The sequence below is a fragment of the Aulonocara sp. 'chitande type north' Nkhata Bay genome, linkage group LG23 (genome assembly GCF_057382095.1).
Source record: "Aulonocara sp. 'chitande type north' Nkhata Bay isolate Kocher_YH1m ecotype deep benthic linkage group LG23, A_spYH_male_GT1.1, whole genome shotgun sequence".
Taxonomy (NCBI): Eukaryota; Metazoa; Chordata; class Actinopteri; order Cichliformes; family Cichlidae; genus Aulonocara; species Aulonocara sp. 'chitande type north' Nkhata Bay.
In genome coordinates this window covers 26372258-26389942 of record NC_141365.1, presented here as the reverse complement: position 1 = coordinate 26389942, position 17685 = coordinate 26372258, and the positions used below count along the sequence as shown (strand labels likewise).

General features: G+C 40.3%; 1 protein-coding gene across 1 annotated transcript; it reads right to left on the bottom strand.

Moving 5' to 3' along the window:
• Positions 1 to 950: 950 nt before the first annotated feature.
• On the bottom strand, positions 951 to 16507 carry LOC147301979 (indian hedgehog B protein-like). The gene is made up of 3 exons (XM_086282234.1): positions 15715 to 16507; positions 9302 to 9563; positions 951 to 2839 (listed from the first exon to the last, which is right to left on the bottom strand). Exons 1-3 carry the CDS (start codon positions 16012 to 16014, stop codon positions 2142 to 2144), a joined length of 1260 nt encoding a protein of 419 aa, XP_086138360.1. The 5' UTR covers positions 16015 to 16507; the 3' UTR covers positions 951 to 2141.
• Positions 16508 to 17685: the final 1178 nt, after the last annotated feature.

The window sequence follows — 17685 nt, the reverse complement described above, 5'->3', positions numbered from 1 at the left end:
AGACAGGTGTCTTGAGGATGTGTTGTGCATCTAATTTAGTCTCTCGGAGTGTTTTTTGTCCTCTTTTTTTCTGGGTAATTGTAAGTTTTGGCAGTGTTATTATAATGACCTTAAATAAAAATATGAGTTTATGACATCTTTTGAAGAAAGGGGGCACGAATTGTGTCTGAACATAAAATATGTGTAAATATCTCCACCTGAGACGTTTCATGAAGCATATTTTTATTACTAGACCAGCACAGATCAGGATGGCAAAGGGCATCATATCAGAGTTTGAAAACCTGTTTACACCCTGGTAATCCAAGAGCTCAGAGTACAGGATAAACGCACATGAAGATTGGAAAACTGAGACCTCAGCATCCATCCATCCATTTTCTTCTGGAGCTTATCCCAGTTGTCAGAAGGCGAGAGGTGGTGTACACTCTGGAAAGGTCACCAATCCATCACAGGGCTACCACAGTCTATAATTTTATCATTTAGAAACACCAGTTAACCTAACTCTATGCATGTCTGAGGAAATAATCCAGATTACCTGGAGAGAACATGCAAACTCCAGACAGAAAAGGACCGGGCCTTCATGCTGTGAGGCGATGGTGCTAACCGCTGCACCACCAAAAGATATTTTCTTTCAAAATCGCCACATCTCCTTCTTTCTTCATGATTCCTGCCACCTTGACAAGATTCTCAGTTCCAGACATGCTGAAGCATCTCCACAGCATAATACTCCCACCACTGCTGTTGCTTCACTACACTTTCTTCAAACATTAGCAACTCCTTAACACTGTGACAACTTTGTTTTTATACCCTGTGTAAATCAGAAGAAAATCCCCAGGTCAGGTCAGTTTTTCAAGGGGGCTAATAACACTGAGCCTAGTAATATATTATTTTTTGTTTTGTTTTGTTTTTCTGAAACATTTCAGTTTCACTTCTGTGTCGCTATGTCAAAAATACCCTGCTCACTTGGACCGCAGCTTGTAACCCACTTTAGAATATAGTCACAGGGACAGAAATGAGGCAGCACCACTCGGCTCATTTCCATATAATTTAATTTCAAAAATAAATCTTTTTAATATCTCTTTTCCCATAATAATAACTTCATAAACATTATTAGATTTTCTGTAAACAAATAATATCATAAATACATTCTATTATTCATTCTAAAATCTCTGTATTAAAGCAGGAAAGTACAAGTGTTGGAGAAAAAAAAACAACATTTTGTCCTTTTACAAAGAGCACAGCCCTCCACCCCAACCCAGGCTCCACTATGAAACAAAATCCTTTAAAATTACACCTTAAATCTCACACTAATCTGCCCAGATTTCATAGTGTAGTACGAGTAGCTCATTTGAAAACTGGAAACATCCATTAATTAACAAAAAAGGAGTTTTTCAGGGTTAGAGGTTTGGTTTGGGGTCAGGTGAAAACAGATACAATTTCCGTAATCAGGGAGTTTCGAGGTTTACACCAGATTAAGGACAAATTATGGGATAAATTAAGAGATTATCTGAAATTACAGGAGGCTCAAACCCCTTTAAAACGTTAATAAAACCAAATAACTTTTCTATTTCTAAAACTATGTTTAATGGTTACAAGTCTTTTTAATATATGTCTGTATTTTAACAGTATCTTAAAGGAAACCCTTAAAATACATCACTTTTTTCCCCTCATGGGATTTGTTGTGTTGTTTAAAAATCACATTAAAATTCCCATAATCCAGAAAATATCAACAGTTTACCATAAACAGCTTTCAAAGTAGAAACCTCTAAAATTATAATCATTTTCAACCTATAAGTATCTTGACCCACCAACATATAACCAACCAATTTAAGGGAGACTCATGTCAACCTTACCATCGTCTTAATTTTATAATTAATGGATTTTTCAATTTACGTGTTTTTAGAGTTAAATAAGGATGTTTTAAGGGATTATTGCTTCATAGTGTTTTACAAATATAAATGTCAAACAAAAAAAAACATTTGTTTGTGCAGTTTTTTAAATCTGAATGTTCATTTGGTCTCATCTGTGTCACTTCGAGTTTTTTTATTCTTCCCATCAGGCCTCAGCAGGAAGCCAAATGTCTCCCATCGCCGCAGGAAGTTCATTAGGGTCTTATTTGGCTCTTACTTTGCAGTTCAGCTTCCTCACCTGTTGTCCTGAGCCACTCCCAGCGGGTGGAGGCGTCCTGAGTCCAACAACTTCCTCCCCAGCCAGTGTAAAAGCTGCGAGTACCAGTGGATCCCATCACTGTGGCCCCCAGTGGTCCGAGTCCAGCTGTGGATCAGCCTGAGTGGGGCAAAGGCCCAGTGAGCAAGGGAGTGCTGGTCCACCACTGCGTAGCAGGACACCACCACCCCGTCCACCACCACCGTCCCCTGCTGGGTCAGCGGCGCAAACACCCCTTTCATCTCCTTTACTGTCACCCGGCTGATCCGAGACAGACGCCCCTCCCTGTGCTTCTGTCCCGCTTTACCCTCTGACACCAGCACACACTGTCCCGGCTGGGCATTGCTGGCGTACACAGTCCTGAGGGCATTGCGGGCTGGCACCATCCCTTCTGAGCAGTTCTCTTTGGATACAAATATCAGGTGGGCGGCAGTGAGTGAGAGCTGAGCTCCAGCTTCAGTCTGCAGGGTGTAAAAGAGTTTCCGGGTCTTGGGGTCCCGATCGAGGAAAGTCAGGACCTCACTGAACACAAGCTCACCGCTACCGTCACTGCCTGACGAGACGAGGACTCGCTCACCGGGTCGCAGATCGCTGACGGGCTTCTGACTTCCACTTTCCAATATGACCAAGGCCTCACCAGGGAAACAACCTCCAGACTTAGCCGCCACTGAGTGGTCTGAAGACAGAGACAGAGATAAAAGATAGCCATCAGGTTTGGACAGTGTTTAAAATGTATTCCACTACAGATTACAGAATACATGCCCCAAAATGTATGTAGTACTGTATTCCATTACGTTACTCAATGAGAGTAACGTATTCTGAATACTTTGGATTACCTAATATATTATCATGCTTTTTATAACTACATGAATGTACTATTGCTGTGTGATTTATTACTATTACTGAAGGTTACTCGCCATACCAACACTAACTAGATTTTTAAATCGTAATATAAATGAGTAACAGTAGGTTGGACATTAGGTAAGGCTGCATTTTTTGCAGCAATCTCGTATAGAAAACTATTCTGCGGCTATATAAAACAGGTCCGCGGCTCCGAACGGTAATAAAGGGACCTCTGGCTAATACGTCGGGTTCCGTGTGGGGCTCGTAATTTTTTATTTTTTTTTAATTATACATTTGAAAGAAAATGTGAAAGCTTCTGATATTTTGAAAGAAAGTGAAGATATTTTGTTAATCTGCATTATCAAGATAAAAATCTTTTTTTACAACAAGTTTTTAAAATGCTTTTCCATAATTTCAAATTTTATTGTAAAAAAACAACAACAAAAAAAGCATATTTTCTTTTGTGTGAGGGATTATATTTCATCACGAACAATATTTTAATTAAAAAAAACCAACATCTTATAAACAATGTTTTTATTTATTTTTTTTACATTATTTATCACACTCACAATCCCATAGTTTGACACAATTTTTAGACTACAGATGCCAATAAATGTTTGAGATTTTCTGTTAATAAAATATTTGCAAAAAACATCACAATTCGAACCTTATCTCATAGTAATGACTTGTGTCTTAATATGTTATGTTATTTTTCAGCTGGTGGCTCCATAGTTGGTGTTTAACACATTTGCTTGGCAAATGAAAGGCAGCTGGTTAAAATCAGAGACACAAATACCTTCAGGATTTGTTATACATTTGAATAAACAGCACAAAATTGGCTTTTAGAAGTAACACTTTTAATCTAACGTCTTATAGTTTTGAGTAAAAATTTATTTAATTTCTAACACTTCGGATCCGTCTCATAGTTTAGACCCATGAGGTCATTGTTTTTGTCTTTCCTTGAAACCCCCCCCCCCCCAAAAACAACTAATAACCCAAATTGTTAAGCTACTTAGATACAATTTATTTTTACAATTTGGATTTATAAATTCATAACTATAACTGTTTGTTTTTGTTTTTTTATTACATTTCTAACTCCCAATCGTGTTGCATGTGCAGTTTTTGGGGGGGCAGTAATAGACTTCCATACTAAAGTTCTTGATAACATAATAAATCTCTCCACCTCCCTTTAGCCAAATATTGACTCTTTCCTTTCAATCGCTGCACATAAAAGAACAATAACCAGCCTGTCAAACACAACCTCCTTCATAAAGGTGCATGTTGGGTCGTACATGTGTCCCCAGCCCAGATTGTGTTCGTGGCAATGAGTTCAGGCACTTGAAAGTAACCCCTGAGGGCTCAAGTCTATCTGGGGATAAATATTTGGAGAAGGTAGGAAAGCCAAGGCCAAGTGATAAGATAAGTCACCTGAAGGAGGAAGGAGCAGAGCAAGAAAACCAGCCAGTCATATCCTGACTTTTGAAATAAAGAAACAACCATTTCTTAGACTAAACTGGTAACATACTTTTGAAAAAGCAAGTAAAATTAATTTGTAGCTTATTAGTAACCCAAAACATTTGAAATAAATAAGACAAAATGTTGACTTGACAGCTTATATTTGTGGATCAGTATGTAAGTTTAATTCAGTATTTATTTAATACATTATTTTTTACATTTTTTTCATAACCTCTGAATTTTTTTAACCACTTCTGTCCTAATTATGACTTTAAAATTACACATTTTGATTCTAGTAATTTCAAAACATGAACCTTGTACTCGTTCATGTTTTCCAGACTAAAAACATCGCACATGTTGCTCTATCTTGTCTTGCTCTTTATTCAAGATTAAATTCTGTAATATAGAAAAATGCCATGACATGAAATCCAAAATAATACGTCTGCTTTAAGATTTTAAATAAACTTGATGAGCAATTTTGAACGTTAACATGGGATAATGATGTAAATTGTGAGCTGAAAGTAAAAACAGTAGTGTTAGGGAAGAGAAGGGTAAATAATTAAGTATAATTTGTGGTGAAAGTTTTGGCTAAATATGGAATCAGTGTAGCTAAACGTTAAAACAAACTATACCTTTTCTAGTTTCAGTAATCTCATGATATATCTATTCTGAATTTTCTATCATTTGTTGAGCGTACCTTATACTGAGAGCAATAAAAGAACAAAAAAGTCCACGTCTTTCACCCAAAATATTACCTTCCTAACTGCTTCATGACATGAGCACAGTGGGAACAGCTCAAGTATGAGGTGAAATGTGCATCAGTAGGAGTTAAAATGCTCCATCAATCCCTCCGTTTCCTCCTTTTCTCACGTCCACCCCCAATTTTTCAGTCCAGTCTTTCATCTATAGCGGTCCAGCACTTTGCTGCCCTCTAGTGGTTGTTTCCTCTTGTTGCTGCCCCGCTTTTAATTGCATTTAAAGGGATTTGGGGGGCAGGGGTGTTTGTTGTCAAAGAGTTCATCTTCCCAGTTTCTTTTCTTTGTCATATTTTGAAGAATTTTGAAGAAAATTAGGAGAAAAAAGAAGAAGAAGAAATCAAAAACATGAAAAAAAATACCAACTTGATTGGTTGCCCTTCTGATCAAGTCAAGTTCTGGGCCCTCGCAACCCGATCTGGGAGGGAAGGAGAGAGGAGCAGGAGAAAGAGGAAGGGAAAAGAGAGGTAAGGTTGGAAAAGGGAGAAAGAAAAGGAAAATCTCAGTTACCACTCAGTGTAAAATGTGTCACTGGGGGTTTAAAGTGGATGCATTTTAATAAGAGGGTGCAACTCTCAGCACATCTGTGTTACTTTTAACTGTAACTTTTCATAACAGACACCCTGAGAACAGTGGCTATGTGGAGAAGTTTGAACCATGATGAGAACGTGCAGTCTCTTCTTTATACATCCTGATGGAGTCAAGTATTACGAGTTGCATTTCCAGCAAAAATACCTAAAAGTTTTCAAGAAAGTTTGGCATGCGAAATAAAAAGTTCAGGTAGGTTAATTAGCTGCTTTTCTTCACGGTTTCTTGGTGCAGTGAAGTAAAGCACTGCAAGGTCTCAGTAGTCCATCTATCAGATATTTGTGGACAGCATTTAACATTACAGCTCAGTAATAAATGATGAATAGTCTGTCAGGCATTTTATGGTCTCCACTTCTTTCATGCAAAAGTCCATAAAGCTGTGTTCGCACCTACTGAATGTGAACAAATGTCAGCAAACACACAAGCTGTCCCCGTTCAGTTTAAGTCAAAATATGCTTGTGAGCTAACGTTACATTAGGGGAATATTAATGTGGTGCTGGAGAGAGAGAGGATAGGAGCAAAAGATGAGAGATACTTTTTAAAAGCTAAGTAAGTTACATTTAATTTAAATGTAAAGTTTATATGTATGGTCTTGATTCATTTTAATGTTTTTCGCCCAATGAGACACTCAAATCTGTATGTGATGTGTCTTTGAAGTCACCTTTTCGGTGAAAAGATACTGTTTAATACCCGTGAGACTTTTTTTCATAGATTCAACTGAAGAAATAAGAACAAACTATGTATTTAACTATGTATTTTTGTGACAGGCTGCTTGCAACAAAGTGTCGTAAGATACAATATAAAATTGATTCTTTGCTACGTTTTTTGGTAAGTGTAGACACAACACGGGTTCATCCATTGAATTAGGAAACTTTTTTTTGCTTCAACAATTCATAACTCAGTGTTAAGTAGCTTTGCAACAAAAACATTTATCATAAAGTCTCCAGTTCAAGAAATGGAATGAAGATGAGTAAAAAAGCAGACAATTGTGCATAGAAGAACTTTGAAAGACCTTTAGGAAGTCAGGTTTCCGAACTAAGATTTCTGATTGCAAAATATTATCCTTTGACTTTTTTAGGTAAGTTATAGTTTTTTGCAGTTTTTCTAAGTCTGCTAGGGTCCACTTGTGTCCTTACATTTTTTTAATACTTTTGTAATATTACTTATGATTACAAATTTTGTGACAAGGCAGACTCGTCTATGGAGAATGCAATGTTCCAATGCGCCAACTATGCACACGCCCTTCGTGTATGTTGAGTTTCCAGTTCTCTGTGTCCACAGTTTCCAAAACGCAGCATACAGACGCCTGTTTTTTCCCCCCAAACTTTGCCATCTGTGAATTAAGACTGACATTTTGTTTGCAGGTGGTTTAATCAAAAAAGTTCATCCCACAAAAATAGAAACCTGCTTTAAATTTGCCCATTAACCTCTTCAAGGTCACCTCCTTGTGCACCTCTGGACCACTGCAAATCATTTTGATCATGTTTTGTTTGTAGATAAGATGAAGCAATTATGAATTTTAGTCTTCTTAATTCTTTTCCCCATAAAGACAACATCTGACGACCTCCCATGAACCCTCAAGTCTTGACACTTCAAAATATATCAGTACAGACCTGGTTTGACGACCATTAGAATATGTTTCCCAGGGTTTTTTTTCCAAGGAGATCTCTGCCTAAGCTACAGAGGCAGACGTCCTGCATAATTCCTGTTCTGGAAGCAGGCCTAAAATATAGCATAAACCACTCAGTTCAGAAAATAGAAACTAGCTTTACCCCCAGCAGGTATCCAAGCGGTAAAGAGTTGGGTAACCAGGTGTGTGCGGCTGTATTAAGTTCAGATGAGGTGGCTGCTGTGTGAGTAGAGGCAGAAAGCCACAGACAACTCGAAGATGAGTTTTTTGAGGAAGCCTAAGGTGAGTGGTTGTTGTGAGATAAACTGAAGACACAGAATGTAAGAGATAGTGCCTACTTTAGATGCAATAAAACAGTTAGTGGGCAAAGACAGAAGAGTGAAAGTAAAGCAAAGCAGATGCACATATGAGAAATCAGTTTTCAAGAAATCTAGAGTCCATTTTCTTTAAAAAAAAAAAAAAAAATCTATCTTGACAAAACAATTCCTAGTATTTGCATTTTTACATTTCTGCTCACACAAAGACTGAAAAAAAGAGAAGGATAACACCTCGCTTGGCTTTCATGAAGCATTTGTAGGCTTTAGAAGATTTGCCCCCAAGCGTGAAAGAGTTCAGTTTCAAGCTACAAAATCATTCAGGGGAAGACGATGGTTTTGTTGACTTTCTGAACAATATTTAACCAAAACCACAAACCTTTTCTAACCTTCACCAAGCACTTTGAGTTAATCGTGTCTGTGGCATCACTAGTTGCCATGACTGGAGGCTGAAAAACAAAACCTTCAAACCTTGCAGTGAACTCAACACGGTTCCTTTCTGTGAGGTCTAAAATTAAAAAAAAATGTGGCTCACTGTGAAATGTCTTAAAAAGATTTAACGTCATTAGGAAATAAAAATGATCCTGTTTTCTTTGAGTATTTAAACATTTAGATTTCTTTAGTTTATATTTGATTAAAGCATAAAAGACTTCACCGCGCTTCAGAAGTCACTTCCGATTATATGAATCCTTGCATTTGGACATTTTTGTGCTGCCAGAGCTAATCCAAATAGAGCAGTTTAAGCTTTATTAACAAAACTGCAGTAAAATTACATGCAATTTACCTAGAGGGTGCCTGAAATCTCAGTACATGAATAAATGGCTGAAATAATTACCTGCTTCTAGGTCCCAGGGTGTCAAACTCGATCTGGTCCCAAGTGGATACGACTGCAAAAGTCACTGCCTCTCAATTGTTTATCTTATATCTCTGTAAGCATGTCTTTTCTTGTAAGTGAGAAGTTACAAGAAAAGTACTGGCAGCTTGTTGTAATTAATGTAATTAACAGAACATTTTAATGACTTACTGCAGACAACTAAAAATAAAAAAAACAGGAACTTTTCTGTTACGCGACAACTAACAATAAAAAAATTGAACGTTTTTGTTATTTAATAGAAAACTTACTACAAAAAATAACTTTTCTGTTAACTAATGGACTTCTAAAAATAAAAAAAACATAACTTTTTTGGTATTTAATTGAATACTAACAATAAAAATAAAAAAAGACTTCAACTCCTGTTTTTTTTAATGTTTCTATGGTTAGTCCAGTGCTTCTTTGCTTTAGTGTCTAACAGGGTGTGGGTGATGTTAGTTTGGTCAGTAATAAGAGTAAAACTGACACAATACACAGCTAACAGTTAAAAATTGATGCTCTTCTCATTAACAATTTTCACATTTTCCAAAGTCATCCAGGGGTTGAGATTGGACCTTTTGGTGAGCCTGTTCTGGCCCCCAGGCCTCATGTTTGACACCCCTGTTGTAGACACATATTAATATTATCCAAGTTTCTGGAACACCTTGCTTCTTACTTCCTGTGATTTGGCGCACTCGCTCACCTGACTTGACACTGCAGTGGATGTGATATTTGGACTCGTAGTAGACCCAGTCGAATCCAGCCTCCACTGCCAGCCGTGCCAGCATGGCGTACTTGTTCCTGTCCCGGTCCGACGTGGTGATGTCCACCGCCCGGCCCTCGTAGTGCAGAGACTCCTCCGAGTGGTGGCCGTCCTCATCCCAGCCCTCGGTGACCCGTAGCCGGACCCCAGGCCACAGGTTCATCACCGAGATGGCCAGAGAGTTCAGCCTGTCTTTGCAGCGCTGCAACAGAGGAGGCACACAGGACGTGTCTGGATCAATATATTTGCATTTTTTATGTGAATATGTTTGTTCACTGGGGACTGAAGCCTCATCCTCTGCTGCTGCGCAGCTTTAAAACCAACCAGGAAAACACAGACTCTTTACAAAGACCCCTTCTCTCGTGGACTTCACCAAACCCCCTTTGCCTCACCCCTCTCCCCCTTGTCTGTGGCTCCAGCCTGCTGTCCCAGCTCAGCCCGGTGTTTGCTCTCTGTGGTGAGCTAACGGAGGAGGGAGGCTATGACGGATGGAGGGGGGGACTGTGAGGTTACAGGGTGGCTGGGTGGGGGTGACATGTGGTGGCGGCTACAAGAACAAGAGGTCCTCAGCGTCCCTCTAAACCTGGAGTCTGGTCAGGGTGAGCAAACAGGAGGTGAGAGGGCCTATTGAAGGACCCCTCCCCTCCCTTCCCATTGCTCCGGCATACACAAATCTCACCTTCCAGTCTGCCCCGTTTATCTAATCCACACCCGAGCTGCATTGTCAGGGCAGCAGTCACGGCGTCTTGGATAACCTCTCAGACAGGCACTAGTCCTGGTCTCACTGTGAGTAAATGTAACTAACAGCAGTCAAAGACTTAAAGATGGACAACAATTAAGGAATTTTAGATATTCCTCCCCCCATTTCATTTTTTTTAAACCCCTAATTTTTGAACATTTTTAGTCACATTAACCTCCTAACACCCGAACTCTTTCATGGCATGCTTTTTTAATTACTCTTTGCTATTTGTGCTGATTGGCACCTGATGAATGTTAAAACAAAGAATTACCAGGTTTTTTCTTTTTTGTTTCAGAGAAAAATGAGATCCAGTTATAAGGACATTTGTTTTAAATTTCAATAGAACAGTGGAAGTATAATGTCCTCTTAAGTGCAAATCAGACAAAGAGCAAAATTTTGTATTTTGATCTAGACAACCCAAAATGTGATGACCACATATGTGGATGCCAGGTCCCAGGAGGTTAAATTATAGAAAATTAAAAACACAACTATAAGAGGCTGATAATTAAAGATCCTAATTTAAGGATGAATATTTTTGGTTATTAACGCGTAAACCAATTCCAGATGTCACCAGAGGCCAATTCATAGACGGGTTTCAGCTGTGACACTTACTGGCCTGAAGAGGATTTGGGTTGTTTTTTTTTTATGAAGCTTAAGCAGCAGAAATAAACATGTTTAGTCTGAAGAGTTGGTGCGTTTGGATATGTGCAGAGGTCTTTTGGTAAAAAGAGCTTTTTCCTGTGTAAATGCTGTGAAAAGGGAGATTTTGAAAAACTTCCAGGGTGAAAACTTTCAGAAATTTATGCTTTTACACGTGGAGTGAAAGGTGCATGCCTTTATCTTCTTTCTGATGTCAGACTGTGAGCCATGTTACTGTTTGTGGACTTTTGATGGCCTAATACTTCTATTCAGTAAGGGTTACATCACCACCTGTTTTGGCGTACTACTGACATTGCTCGATGTCGCTTTGTTACATTTCTGCGTGGGTATTGTTTTTTCAAAACAATCATAGAAAAATCTTTGTTAAAAAAATACATGTGGACAGCTTTAGTTTCCCTCTTCATGACAAATGTAGAGAAGGAGATCTATCGATCTATCGATCAAACTCACCAGTTTAGATTGCATTAAGGCTTAAAGTTTGCATTATTAGTGGACTGTGCAAACAGACCGTCCAAGAAGTCGGTACGCTCTGTCCATGTGATGCAGCGTGTTAACTTAGTTTGATAACCTAGTAAGTCACCTTTTTTTACCCAAACATTATCATCTGGTTGCATAAAAGCAAGAACAACAGAGTCCAAAATGCAAACATTGAATCGTCAAACTACATGACACTGTGGTCATTGTGTCCATCCTTTATATACAGTCTCCTCTTTGTGAAAACTAAAACTAGCTCTGAAAAAACACTTTAGTTTTTATTTATATTTAAGTTAACCAGACTTTTGGGGGAAAAATTAAAATTAACTGATATGATTTTGTGAACTTGGCAAACAAACTAAAATAAAACTTAAAAAGTACAGAGAAAATATACTTAGTTTTACCATTTCTTTGATAAAGATTTTATTTAAAAATTACTGATGAGGGAAGGTTAGACGTGTTTATTGGGACTCTAGATGTCTACAAGACTCTGAGTCAACAGCTTTCAAAAGGTTCTGTTTTATTGTAATAACTGTACTTATTTTCCTGATTCTTGCCTTTAGTATAGGTCCAGCTTATAATGATTATTTGAAAGACTCCAACTAAAAACTAAAATGGAACAAAAAAAAATCTATTCAGGAAGCTAAACTGAAGCTAAATTGAGTCAAAATGAAATGAAGACAAAGAGTAATTAGAAAATAAAAAACTAATATTGCTGATCAATAAGTGGAAATTTTAGGTCAGGCTTGGCCAACTCCAGGCCTCATTGGTTTTGATGGTTTTTGTTTGTTTGTTTTGTTTTAAAAAGACACTTGGGGATGAATCTTTTGTTATTCATTGAACTTACTTAAAACTGTTTTTTTTTTTTTCAAAAATTACTCATATTGAGTAATGCGTATTTTCTTTTTAATTAACCCCCCCCACCCACACACACACAGAGGATAAAAGTTCTGGATACATTTTCTCCAAGGAGGAAACATTTCCTCAGTAGCCAGTACAAAGGCTCGTGGGCATGTTTAACTTCAAATCTCTAATTTAGTCGTGGTTGTGGGATTTATTTCAGATACGCTCTGTTTAGTTTTAATGTGGTTTCTAGTGTTTGCGAAGCCAAGAGCAGCGTAGAGGGTTATCTATCACAAACTTGTAGTGATTAATGACTCCCCGTCGGTGATTATGTTGAGTTTGTCATTTAAATGTTAATAAAACCAGATTTAACGATATAAAGGATACAGTAGCTTCTGAATCTGAAGACTGCCTTAAATCTGCAGTCTTTCTAATGACCACCAGGGGGTGATTCCCTTTGTTGAAGAAAAAAAAAGAAAAAAAAAAGAAAGAAAGAAGAAGACTTGATTGTATAGAAGTCTATGGGAAGAGGACCACCAGCTCTCCTGCTCTGTGTGACCTCACTAAACTCTTTCATGATGAGTTTATGGGCTCGGTCATTAGATTTAGTTCTCAATCAATACACCATAAAGCTCATTTTTAAAGTTCATAAATTGTGGTTTATATTGAAAGTCAGAAAGAAATCCAAAATTGACTGATAACCTGTCAATCAGGAGTCATTCATCAGTGGTTTGGCCGATTATTTCCTCCACTATTGGATTTTAAAGCAATCTTGAAGGACGATGCCTTGAATAACAACATTTTCACCAATTTTAATACAAATAAATACAAGTTGTTGACCAAACTGGAGATTTTTAAGCAAAATTTGCCAACAAAACAACACATTTTTATTCTATTAAAGTAATTTCATAATAATTTCATTCCCAGTGCACTGCACATGCATGAAATCTGATGGAAAATCTGCCCTCCAAGATTACACTCACTCCCATCAAATGAAAGGTTAAACAGTCAAACTTTTTTCATCTGCTCTGGTTTTGAATGGAAGGAGATTTTGTTGGTTTTAAGTGGCAGAAATCTTATTAAATGAACTCTGTGTGGCTGGAGGCAGTCTTGTCATTCCGCAGCTGCCACTGAAAGCGTCTCTCAGTGATGCAGCCTTTCATGAATCTCGGCTCATTAAGGCTCCAAACTGGGATTAAACCCCATAAATGTCTTTTTTCCCCATGTTGGCTGTGATAAGAATAGCTCGTGGCTCGGTGGCCACAGATGCCTTTTCACAGCGTTCACTGTGGATTTTTAAAAAAACGTCTTGTGTTTTCTCTCTGCGGTCAGAGCAAGGAGCTGAACTTCATAAATCAGACGATAGATTTTGTTGGTTTTCCTTTCAAGGTGTACAGATCGACGGGGGGTTTCTGTAGGAGCGGTTTTAGCACCAAACCGCTGGCTGCACAAACACTGGGCGCACAGACCGACAACATGCGCTTATGCACAACTCTGCGCTGCAAAAAGTGTCCCTCTGAGTCTGAGAAGGTTCTGTTTAGTCTTGTGGGTCCTGTTTTAGCTGGATGAAAGAGATAAAAAAAAAAAAAAAAAACTACTGAAGAAAACGTTCTAAAATGCAAGTGAATGTTTCCAAAAATCAACTTTTTAAAGAACAGTCTCGCTTTTTGTGTATCAGTTTTTACGCATCAAAGCTCCAAATAATCCGCAAAAATCTGCGCAGATTTATCGTGTATGTTGGTAAAACGTTGTTGCACTTTTGCTTAGCTTAACACATGACCTTTAAAATGACATTAAACGATATAAATGCAGTTTTAAAGTGCCACTTTTTGCAGTGCGGCTTCGACCCCTGAACAGTCGCGTCTGTATGCAGCAGCTCAGGAGCGCCCAGGAAAAAGGGAATAAAATCTAAAGAGGCAGGGGGAAAATCCGTATAATTAAGGCTTCAGCACAAGTGAAGTGGGCTATTTTTGCACAGGAGCACTGCGAAAACAAACAAAAAAGTAACGCGGAATAGTAAAAGACAAACAGGAGGCTGTCTCCTGCGGCTTAGGGCTCATAAATTGTGTGCAGGTCTGCGCCGGTGACGAGCAGCGGCTCCGAGTGCGTGCTGCAAAAAATGTCCAGCTTGGAGAAGACCTGTCCCCTTTATGAGCCTTAAATTCATTAATCAAGCTCACACCAAGGAGGCTTTGAGCTTTAGAGCAATTTTCTGGCAAAGTGACACGAGTAAGAAAAAAAAAAAACCTCAGCTGGGTCAAGGCAAATATCAACAATATCGATACCAATGATGGTAGTACAACAGGGTCCATTCTTTGTTTCTACCCTCTACATTCAGCAAGCAGCTTACTGATGTTAAATTGTAATTTTCTATAGAGATTTAAAAATATAACTCAAGCTTCAACATTTTAAAATTCAAAAAAAGCTAAAAGGTGTGTTTTTGTTGCGTTAACTAATTATTGTTGAAAGTAAAATCAATAATTAGTTAACACAACAAATCACGAAAAGTGATTTCATGGTTATTAAATTCGCTAATCAATGACAAATTCCCATACATCATGACACACTGCTCTCACCTATAGGGTGCCGTTATAGGTTAAAGCTATCGGTATTGGTATCGGCAATACTGGCCCTGTATTAACTTGGTATGGTTCATTCCAGAATTCGCTCGAGTGTCCTGATTTTGTAGATAACCGTTATAAATCGGGTTCAGTTAAGAACTCGTTCGCTCATGCAGGTGTTGCACATGTCTGTTCAGCCTCTACTTCTTGCAGCGTGTACAGCGAGGTGACAGCTCCAGCCCGGAGTGCGCGCTTTCATTCCCCACGTGGGTCTGTGGACACAAACGCTCAGGGAGGAAGCCCGCGGTCACAAGACCCAGATATAAATACTTTATTCCTGGGGAAATAGGGAGTCAAATAAATTCCACGCGAAGCCACATCAGTGACGGTGTCGTAAAGATTTCTGACAGTCCAAAAAGGAGACTGTTAACTCGACCAGTGAGGCTAAAAACGAAAACTGTAAACATGAGCACACGCTTGACCCCGGGCTCTAACCAAATACGACTTTTGGCTGTTTCTCCACCAAAAAAACATGATGTAGAAACAGAGGACATAGTGTTTTAATTAAGAGCGACCGCTCGCCGTACATTTTTAGAAGGGGTTGCCCACTTTTTTACGCATGAGCTGCCCACAGTGAACCTCTGATTCCAACCTCTACTGTTCAGCCTTCGCAGGACTTTTAGACTCTATTCAGCTAATCCGTGCTTCGCCCCCCAAGAAATGTCTGAGTTAAACTTGTAGCTTTATTTATTTAAAAAAAAAAAAAAAAAAAGGACGATAAAGTTTAATAGAGCTGCTGCTGTGATTTAAATCAGTGCCAACTTGGAGAAAATCTGTTTTAAAGCGCATCTTTTTCATTTAAAATCATTAGGGGATGAATGTGATAAAATTATTTTGTTGGCAAAGACCGTTTTTCTTTGAGTCTTTCTTTGAAGGGCTTTGAGTCAACAAGATAACAGCGTCCACGGGTTTAAAGACGGGGCAAAGTGCACAGACCTCCTGCGCACAAATGCCTGCTTCTCTCTGAGCCGGACTGTAGTCGGGCTTAAAGGCACTACAGCAGCTGGGAGGGTTACCTGCGTCATCAGGCGGTCTGCACCTGTGTTCTCCTCATCCTTGAAGATGATGTCGGGGTTGTAGTTGGGGGTGAGCTCCTTGAAGCGCTCGGAGTTCCGGGTAATTTTCCCTTCGTATCTCCCGCTGGCTCCCAGCGTCTTCTCGCCCACGTTGGGGGTGAACTGCTTGTAGGCGAGAGGGACCAGCTTCCGCGGCGGCCGCCTCTTGCCATTGCCTCTGCCCGGTCCGCACCCCTCGCTGACCGGTGACAGGAGGAACGCGCACCCGGCGAGGCACGTCACCAGCGTCGAGAGCAGCATTCCGCCTGGCGGCCGGTGTGTCACCCCCCTCCCACCTACTGCGGGAGGCCAATATGTCTCCGCTGTATTTCTGTTGGAGTGTCCCCTCCTTCCACGCGTGGGTTCCCCTTTGTAATCTTAGAGCGGAGACAACAGAGCAGGACTCATCCCAGAGTCCCCAGAAGTCGCCATTCCCGGCGCGTAAAAGTGGCCAGTGCGCCGCTGGAGCCCAGCTGGAGAGAAGTGAACCTGTTCTCTGCGCCGCTGCTCACGCACTGCGTGTCCCGAGTGCACGCGGAGTGCAGGGGCATAAATAGGAGAGGTGAGTTTATCTTGGCAAGCAGGTTCAAAGCTGTGCCTCTGCGTTGAAACTGTGAGAAACGGGCTCGGAGACAGACGCGGAGGCGCGCGGCGCGTAGGCTGTTGGACACGGCGGTCACGGGGTGTCCCCGCAGCGGTTTCTGTCTCTCGGTTTTCCTCTCAATGCGTCGCTGTGGCGCGCGGCGGCTGGCAGAAATGCTGGCAGGAAGCAAGCCTGCTACAGTGCACACGAGGTGCCGCGGGAGGAGGAGAAGGAGACCGCGCCCTTCTGGACCTGCCCTCTACTCAGTCCTCTCCTCCCATCGCGGCCGCCTTCATCCGTTTATTGTCGGCTCGGGCCTGCGCCGAGGACACGCAAACACAGAGCCACGAGACCCGCGAGGGCCGGTGTCCTTTGGACCCGCGTTCCCAAGGCGAGACGCATGAGGGCGAGCGCAGGTGCGCGCATGACCCCTCCTTCCTCAGTGCAGGTAGCAGCTCTGCTGTGGGCAACGAAGCTGTGAGCACATCAAGCGAGAGCAGGGGGACCTCGACGACACAGAGACCTCGACTTACACAAAAACACACTAAAAGCGAACACGTGACGATAGTTCAGGCTTTAAAGGACTAAAATCGTATAATTCTGCCTCATTAATAAAGGCCCTGAATTCTGAGATCACCTCAAGGTGATGGACGCTTAAATTTGGGTTTGATTACCTTGAGTGACTGCCTTCGTCCATGTTTCAGGCTTTTCTTTTATAAGTGGCTTGCTGAGAGGGGAAAAAGTCAGAAATCATAGAAACTAAACATAAAAACAAACCTAAAGGTGACAAATGTTTACATAAATGAGTGCAAAAGCTCAACAGTGACAAGCTGACGCCATTAAGTGCAGTTTTACCTGCCTTATCACCAAAGAACATGATCTACTTTGGTACAGTGCTCCAAAAGGTGCTTCTTTCTTGATTCTGACTCATTTCTTTGTTAAATGCCTTGTTGGAGCTTTCAGAAGCTACAGTATAACCAGCAACACAGTTCAAAGAGTTGGGCTGAATAGCATCTTTTGTGAATCTTTGCTGAGGAGAAAGGTTCTCTTAAATTCAGAGATTACACACATCACAGATGGTTTCACTGGTACCGAATGTAGCTAACTGGAGACACTGGAACAAAATTAACCCTGACATGCTTACCAGCTGCTTTGTTGTCGGGGTTACAGAGACTACATTCAGGGAGATCACTTGAGGATAACTGAGCGGCTTATTGGACAGATCCGGTTTCACAAACCACCCAACACCGTTTCAGAGCCCATTGAGCCCTCTGCTGATGTCACACCCTCCATCACCAGGGGTCAAACTGAAGTCTGAGGCCTGCTGAGGGGTCCCAAGATAAACCAGA

Coding starts and splice junctions, on each gene's coding strand:
- LOC147301979 (XM_086282234.1), bottom strand. CDS start 16,014: ATGCTGCTCTCGACGCTGGTGACGTGCCTCGCCGGGTGCGCGTTCCTC. Junction 9,564..15,714: donor CAGACCGCCTGATGACGCAG/GTAACCCTCCCA, acceptor CCTCTGTTGCAG/CGCTGCAAAGACAGGCTGAA. Junction 2,840..9,301: donor CCACTGCAGTGTCAAGTCAG/GTGAGCGAGTGC, acceptor CTCTGTCTTCAG/ACCACTCAGTGGCGGCTAAG.